Source organism: Choristoneura fumiferana, chromosome 23 (assembly GCF_025370935.1).
Source record: "Choristoneura fumiferana chromosome 23, NRCan_CFum_1, whole genome shotgun sequence".
NCBI classification, from domain to species: Eukaryota; Metazoa; Arthropoda; class Insecta; order Lepidoptera; family Tortricidae; genus Choristoneura; species Choristoneura fumiferana.
Window position 1 is genome coordinate 12,801,158 of NC_133494.1, and position 9,080 is coordinate 12,810,237.

The 9,080-nt window shown below is 38.6% G+C and overlaps 1 protein-coding gene across 1 annotated transcript; it reads right to left on the minus strand.

Annotated features, from left to right (window-relative positions):
* Positions 1-921: 921 nt before the first annotated feature.
* Positions 922-1,804, minus strand: LOC141440769 (uncharacterized). Its single transcript, XM_074105313.1, has one exon. The coding sequence runs from the start codon at positions 1,725-1,727 to the stop codon at positions 1,248-1,250; it is 480 nt and encodes a 159-aa protein (XP_073961414.1). The 5' UTR covers positions 1,728-1,804; the 3' UTR covers positions 922-1,247.
* Positions 1,805-9,080: the final 7,276 nt, after the last annotated feature.

A 9,080-nucleotide genomic window follows, 5' to 3' on the forward strand; every position in this document is an offset into this window, starting at 1 on the left:
CTGTGTGTATGTTTGTCTTAGCTTAGCGGCATATGCCCTAGGCCGTATCTTTTGCCATGTGCGACCTTCCTGAACTTTCAACCATCAACACGAATGTATATAGAACAAGCACAAAGCAGTAAATGTATTGTCTTTGAGAACAAGCCTAGCTATGTGTGATTCGCCTCAATCTTATAACTAGGTACACGTACGTAGAGTTAAATATAATACTCGTATGTGTATTGGTTGCCTAAAGTAGAGAACTTATAAAAATATAAAAGTCGCAACCAAATTTACACGAAAAACAATTGAACTGCGTCTTAAAATATTTTAAACTTAGGTACCGATCTCATATTTACGAACAGTAGCTTATTATAGAGAAGACTTTTCTTTGGAATTGGGACAACCTCTACCAGTATACAGTCTAGTTCAAGTACAACTCAATTACATATAATCATGCATACAAAAGCCAAAAACAAATAAAAACAACTCCAAATAAATTCGTGTAGCATTGAGCAACACCTACGTCTAATCCCTAACGCCCGCCGGACACCTATTGTCTCTGTCATAACCACAATCCGCTATCTCTCAATCAAAGTCCACTTAATCACGTCAGACCGAAATAAGAAAACGAAAACAGCGGCGGAGTAAAAAGTGACCATTAAAAATTCAGTAGCAAGGTCCGCCTTAGGCCCTGCACGTGCGCAAGCGACTTATATTATACCAGTCTGTGTATACTGTGGCTCGCGCCGACAACCTCGTCCGACCACTTTTGGAACCAGTTGAGAACGGCTATAGCGAGATATAGCTATCTGATTCAGCTCTCGTGAGATTGAACTGCGGTTACCAGACCCGCTACTGTATTACAGTAAACACCTCGCTCATTAGCGCAATCATGTTAAAATAAGGGTTGTATCAAGGATGCAAGTGAAAAATATAAAATACATTGAAACAGTTTTTTATTTAACCATTTACGTGAACCATTGTATTATAAAATAAATTATTACCCTAAATTAAAGCTCAGTTATGGAAGATCACAATTTCAATAAGCCTACACTTAATTTCTAAATTGTTTTATACAACGTCAAAATATCACACGATTCGATACAATTAAAGCTTTCGTAGTTATCACGAGTATTGAGCGAATCATATACGCAACTTAACCCTATATGGCACCTTTGAGATTAAAGCTAACATCACAGACGATTGCAGAAACCGGAGAGCAGCACTGGTTTCACGGAAGACAAGATTGTCGTTGGAAGTGGAGCTTAAGCTTGCACCCAGCGGTCTTGGAGGACTGGGTATTGCTGCTCAGGTGTCTGGCACTCGGTGTAGCAGTGGGCAGTTGCAAAGTCAGCTTCAGTTTTGGTGACGGTGGTCCAGAAGAAGGTGCCAGCTTCGGTGCGTGCGAAGTGTACTGGGATGTAGAAGTCTTCACGAGCAACAGGCACGAGGTCGCAAGTGGAATCTTGGTTGTAAACAAGGAATGCAGCTCCTGGTTGGCATGTTTCCATTTCATTGTAGATTTTGCGCTCCAAAGCTTCGTTGCTGGCGTTCTCGTCAGCTTCGAAGGATGTCTCGACGGTTTTGGCGGGAACATTTCGCTTGGTTGTTTTCTTAATGATCTTCATTAGCGGTTTGAGTAGCGCTTTGATGCCGCTGTTCTTCATTTTTTCGCTGTTGTATTTGTTCTCGTTAATTGAGTTGTTTGTTGCGATGATGTATTCGTTGTTGGCGTAGTAAGACATGTTGAGAGATTGTAAAGGTAGAGAGCGTGTGTCGCAAGTGAGATCACAGGCGGGAATGTGGGGCTGCTCGGGCCAGCCGGCCTTTTATACCCGGCGCGCCGCCCCCGACATAAAAGCTCTCGTACGTGAAAAGCGCCCTTTGCATGTGTGGGTGAGCTAAGTGGTTTATTCGATGTTTTCATAAAGTCTCCGAGTTTAATGGGTGTTTACTGTCATAGTTTTGTAGAGTAACATAAAGTTGTTGGTATTACTAGCGGTAAATTATGTGCATACATGAATTATATTTTTATACTCAAATAATGGAATTTTGGAATCTGCACATCAGTGTTTTTGCCGAGTATTTTAATGACTAGTACCTACAATAAAGTGTGATCAAGAGTAATTTAAATAAACGTAAATGCGATGACTACCGCAATTAACATTAATTTTGCTTCCCGTATAAATACTTAGCCCATATTTTTTTTTAATTTTTAATAACTTTCTTTAACAACCCTTCCTGTCGTCCTTTACTGTTGATAGTTATGTTAAAATAGACTTCCTATAATAAGCATGACATGCAAATACGTATCCTCAATGGAAATCATAGACACAATAGAGTATAAATTGATTTTTCTGAGTGTCCACGTGTCGTCCACACGCCGTGGGTAAACGCAACATGTGTTGATTGCCTCCCCATAACAATACGATTGTTATCGGGGTCACTAAGTCATGAAGGGTAACTCATTCCCATGCCCCCGGTCACCCAGGGGTGAAATGGGGTCACCCCTGGGGTAACTCAGGGCGCGAGCGCGACTCGTGCGCAGGTCGCGTGACGTGACGACCATCGACACCTGATTAGGTGTAAAGTGCGTGTAATGGGTAAGGTGTACTGATATTTAGGGTTAGTAAATAGTACCGAGGTAGTAAAGTGTAAGTATTGGTAAATGAATGCTTGTGTTTGATAAACAGTGTCTCGTTGAAGCTTCTATCTCTAAATCAAGCGTTTGAATTATTCAAGCCAATGTTCATTAGCATTTAGTAAAAGAATTAATAAACATAAAATGCCACCTACACACAAAATTCAACCCGTACCGGTCCAAACATGTAAGATTTTTTTCTTGTGTGTCCAAAGAGTGTATTACAAAAAAATCAAGTTTAAAAGAAATCAGTGTAGCGGTGATAGTGGCTGTCGTCCAATGGGGTGCGCGCGCGCCGGCAGGTGCTGCGATCCGCGGCGCGCACACACTCGCGCGCAGTTTAAATATACGACCATTGAACACGTGCATTCGAAGGGGATGAATATACGGTTCCATCGCCGCGCGGAAAGGGACAGCGAATATTTTTTATCGAGATGTATAGATTCACGACTCCCTCATATCCGAAATAGGGTAACGCAAAGGCTAATTTGGTTATTGAAAATTGAGGGGTTGTTCGTGGGAATACTCTCCGCTCCTAGGTTCCCAGGGTTGCTCGCACATTGAGCTTTTTTTCGGCGATGCGAGATTCGGAACCGCGACAGATGGCAAGCGGGCATCGTTCGTATTCTGCTTTGTTAATAAATCGTATGGGGTATTGGAATTAAACGTTCCATTTTGATGGCTAGGGGAGGGATGAAGATGTAAACAAGTGTAAAAGGGGTCAGTGGAACGCCGTGGCTGTAATTAAATGTCTATTAGAGCCATTTTGAGATTATTAGGAGAGATTTTTAAGGGATGAGTATTCTTTTGAGGTTTTCAGATGATTATACCAATTAAAGTGTTGCTTGGAGCTTTTAGGAGATTTAGGTGGAGAATTGTAATCAAGTGGTAGTTTACGGGAAATTGTTGTGGCATACAAAATTACAAACACTGATGAGCCTATCCCAGCCAATTTACCTGCAGTTATTAAACGAAAATTAACCTAAATCATTTTTTTTGTCGAAACGTATTGATGTTTTACATGCTGACGTTATTTATTGACAGAAGACGATGACCAAGATACCTGGCAGGTTCCCACGACTGAAAAAAACGTCACAAAAGTTGTCAAAGGAGCCTGAAGAAGGCACTTTGCGTAATATTAAAAAGTGTATTGTTGTCAGGCAAGTGCGTGGGATCGTGAGGGGTGAACCAACCCCTGTAGATACTTGCACTTGTCTTGGGGTCAAATGAGATTTTTTTCCACTGTTATGCTTTAATTTATGAATCTTCTGAGCAGGTAGGCATGGGATTTGCTTTGTGATGCGATTTATCATTTGGTGTTGCCCGTGGGCCCGAAGATTTGAAGAAGCGTGTGATCTATTGGAAAAATTTGTACCTACTACTAGTCGCGAATCTGTATCTATCTATAGAGTACACAGATCTATCTGTAGAGTATCTGTAGAGTATACATAGTAGTATAGGAATATAATAAAGTAAATCTTTGTTTTTAGAAAGCTAAGGAGCTATTTAGGTGAGTGATAGGTAATGTGACTCAAACTTTAAATTATGGCAGGTCAGTGTGCAGCTACCTTAAAGGTAATATTTCTTAAGGACTCGTCAAACCTTCCGACCTAGTTTGCAGGGTTGGTATATATAACATTACATTATACTTTGCTTCTTTAGAATTAAGTCTATCTGAATCTGAATATATTGTATGCCTGAAACGGGTAGCTGTTGATACTTTATATCCCATGTCGACTCTGTACTTAAAGTTTATGCAATAAATGTTTCTATTTCTATCTAAATGTATCTTTTTTCTGGAACCAATGAACTGATTTTAGGAATTGCTTTACCAATAGAAACCTATACTATTCCAGATTAACTTTGTATCCCTCAAAGTGCAAAGTTTCCACATAGGTAGGACGCAGTTGAAGTAAAAGCTAAAAAGCCAGTGTTACAAAATTTCCTTAGGTAAGTACCTAGGTACCTGACAGTACAGAGAATTCAAACTTACTGATACCGCAATTAAATAATATAAAAGAAAAGAATAAATTGTTAAAAATTCGAAATTTTCCATTTAAACTTCAGAGGGATAAAGTTTTAGTTTTCAATTCTAGAGAGTTTAGATAAGTAATCAACAATTTACTTAAAACATAATCCAAAGTCTCTGTCACGGAGATGACCTTCTTATTATGACTATGTGAATTAGTGAGGTGCCATAACTATTGTACTGAAACCTGTTTATTCTTATACCGATCCCGAAAAATAATATATCACTCAGAAAAAAACATTGCAGTTCTCCTTTGTTACTTGAGTGTGGGAATGTCGGTTACAAAATTAGACGAATAAAAATCGGGGGTGGAAAATAAAGAGCCGTGTATAAATCATCCCTAATCGCTTCTTTTGTTAACTGTACACAGCCATCACAATTATGACCCAATGTGGAACTTTATCACACTCGAAAGCTTAATGCTACGCCAAGTTTGCTAAGGAAAATCACTATTGTATTTTAGAGTGGCAAGGTTCCACATTGGCTTTCGATCTTATTGGTTACGCTGTACACTTGTTGCGTCACCCATACCGTACGAAAGCTGAATACAAACTTACTATTTCACCTGTAAATTAAAGCTTTTTCAGAATGAACTGTATGCACTTGATCACAGGGATGTGGATGGAATGTTTTACAGATTTTAAAAGCATTTGTTGTTGGTAATAAACACGAGGGCGTAGAATTTTAGGGGTTGTTGGACAATTAACCGAATCGCAGGTAAAATCGTATCAAATTGAGGTGGATAAAAAAAGGTCAGATGATTTTGCATTTGTATGGGGTGATCGGATGATGAATTTCGTTAGATTATGACTAACCTGATGTACCTATTAGGGTTCCGTTCTTAAAAGGACCCAACGGGACCCTATTAATGTTTAAAAATTTCGAGATTTTCTAATGAATACCATAACCCTGGATTTAACCGTGATTTAACAAGATCTAGGGCGGGTTATTTTGAGAAACTCGCAAGTCTAAACGAAAGTGATATCCTGTTTCAGTCTATTCGTTTCCACGGTCGCTGTAATGTGACCAAAAGGTCGGGGTAAGCTTAGTACAAATTTTTATGTCTTGATTAATTCAAGAGTATGGTATTAACTATGGGAACCTATTATATACTAACGCTTCGCTGTCTGTCTGTCCTATTGTCACACTTCTGTCATCTTTTGGATCCTAATAGATAATTTATAAAACAAATATAGAGTATAGCCGTCAACAATACTCGTAAAATAATAATAATGAAGACAAAGTTAAATTAAAAATCGAAAGGACTGATTTAATACAGATTTATTTTGGTTCATATTTATACTGGAGATTGTACGGTGGTACGGAATTCTTTACGTGGGTATCCCGACTCGCACTTGGCCGATTTATTATGTTTTAAATATTACTATGACTCACAAGTCCATATCTAGCCAACATTATATGTATTATTTTACTGTGATTAAATGTGTTAGAAAAAATTACAGTGATGTACAGTTGAGTTCATAAACTTGTGAGCAAAAATTTGATCAAAATATCTGAACACGACTGTACAGATACGATGTAGGTGGTCAAAAATATCGGCACATGCATTATATTATTAAGGTATTAGAGTTCATGTATCGATATTTTTGATCACCTTGGCCGCTCCGAAATATCTGATGGCGACTGTACATACGATTGCCGACAATCCAGGCGGTTTAACGATTAGGTATAAAAGAACTTATGTTGCCTATAAATTGAGGTTGAAACCGAAAAGTTCTCGAATAGAGACCGCATCTGCAAGTGCAGCGTAGTAGGACGTCCACCAAATGGACAGATGACCTGGTGTAAGCCGCGGGTTGGCGGATGCAGGCCGCTTCCAACCGAAGCAACTGGAGGTCTATGGGAGGCCTAAGGGAACAGTGAACTGCGGCTGATATGATGATGATGAGATTAGACCAACCGAAACCTAAAAAGTTGCAGGTGGTAGGACCTTGTGCAAGGTCCGCCCGGATTGCTACCACCATCTTGCTCGCTAATCCTGCCGTGAAGCAGCAGTGCTTGCAGCAGTGTTTCGGCGTGGAGAGTAAGACAGCCGGTGAAATTACTGGCACTTGAGGTATCCCATCTTAGCCCTCTAGGTTGGCAACGCATCTGCAATGCCCCTGGTGTTGCAGATGTTTATGGGCGGTGGTGATCTCTTACCATCAGGAGACCCACTTGCTCGTTTGCCATCTAGTCGAATAAAAAAAAAGTATAAAACCTTAATTTTCATCTTATTTTTAGTTCAGCTACACAAAAGACGGCTCAGTTTCTGACTCATAACTATTAAGATCAACTTCACCAACATAAAATATAATAGTCCAGGCTCCGGCTCAAAAAAGTTGTTAGATTTTATTACCCCAACTAGAGCGAGACGAATCCTTAATTAAAACTTCTGTAATAATTCCCCAATCTGTTAAGGCTTCCATGTATGAGGCACCTCTGAGACTCAAGCCTCATTTATGGATGGTGAGAGAAATAGTTCGAGTTGCGGTACATTGCCACTGTCGATCGATCACTTATTTTTATGAAATGAAAGTGGAAATTAAGGCCCACGGACATTAGGCAACCAAATAGGTGGTTTATTGTTCTTCCTACAGAATCGGCTTGGGTCATAGTTGCTACTCGGGTCCAGTGCAGATTGGGAACTTCACACACACACCATTGAATTGCTTCACGTTTGTGCAGGTTCCTGATGATGTTTTCCTTCATCGTAAAGCTAATGGAAAATTTCAAAAACATTTTCGCACATGAATTTATAAAAACTCAAAGGGGCTAGCCTGGAATTGAACACACGATCCTCTGCTTGAGAGACCTAGAGACCATAGGTGAAACCAGTAGGCGATCACGTCTACCTGGAAACAGACGAAAGGTTATTTTTAAAGCAGCGTAAATGAAGACCATTGTTTAATTTTGAGAATGCTCGTGAAAATTTAGTGAAATCACAGAATTTTAATTAAAATGCTGGATCTAAAGACTTTCTAGAGCGAAACCGTGGGTATAACTAATAATCATAGCTACACGGCCTCGCAGTGTAACGAAACTAACATGATACTTCTCACTATATGAAGCTTCATTTTGGAGGTATTCAAAATAAAGCAAGAGTGATAACGAGGGTACGAGGGCGATTAGCGCCCCACGCCCTATCCTCTTAACCTCCCGAATCTTTAATGCTAATGGTGCACTCTCATTAACTTTGAATTCGGTAAAAAACTGGAAATAACCGGTTTGAATTAAAAATTTGAATGAAATTCCACGTCCCAAATTGGATATTTAATCTTATTGGATGCCACGTTGGATTTTAAACTAGATGAGAGTACCGAATTCGAGGTATATTACTGTACACTTGAAAGAAACGTAATGATTATAACTAATGAGGCCTCAAAATAACAACATAAAGTTGGAAAACCCCCGACTTTGTCACTTCAATGTTCAATATCTCAAAAACGGTTGAACAGATTTTGATGAAACATGTCTAAGAACCATCGCACGAAAACCTCATTTCAAATAAAAAAAACGCATTCAAATCGGTCCACCCGTTTAAGAGCTATGATGCCACAGACACACAGACAGACAGACGCACATATCAGTCAAACTTATAACACCCCTCTTTTTGCGTCGGGGGTAAAAAATAAAGTTTATTAAGAATATTGGACAAAATTTATAATAGTCATTTGACATAACCTAACTTTCAGTGAAACTTTTGATTGGACAAACTTTCATGATCGTGAACTCTAAATGATTTGGGTTAAGGATAGGTTTATTTTATAACAAACCACCAAATTTCCGAAGATATTGCATTTTGGCAAATTACCATTATGTATTTGGTCTGTTATTATTTTTAAAATGTATGTAATTTGATAGGTACAAAGGATGTTAATAAGTCTCACACTTGAAGAAAAAATACAACTTGCACACTACTTCTTCCAAAAACATTTATTATTATCTCAGCAGTAAATTTTCAGATTAAATTTAATTGCGAGCGTCGAGTGCTGAGCGTTCCTATTAAAAGCAATAGCGGCAAACAAGCAATGAAGACAATAAATAAATGCTTAAATGCAGCGGACGGCTAATTCAAGCAATTTGTGGCGCTTTTATACGATGTTAAGCGATGAAAGTCAGCGAGAACGCAATAAATAACGTAATAAGACTACCAATATTAATTGAACAAACGATATATTGAATTCAATGGATGGGAAAAGAAATATAAACTTTTAGTAAATTACGAGTACTCCAGACTATCAGATTTGGTTCTTAATTTTTCGCTGAAATTTTCATTTAAAAAAATACTTAGTACGACTATTAGGCACAAGCCCATGAGAATGAGTAGTTTGAGCGTGAGTGAAGTTTAGAATAGTTTTGTATAAATAGTTATAATTTGATTGTTAATTACTGTTTTCTATATTGCTCTCTGCCAATAGGTAAATC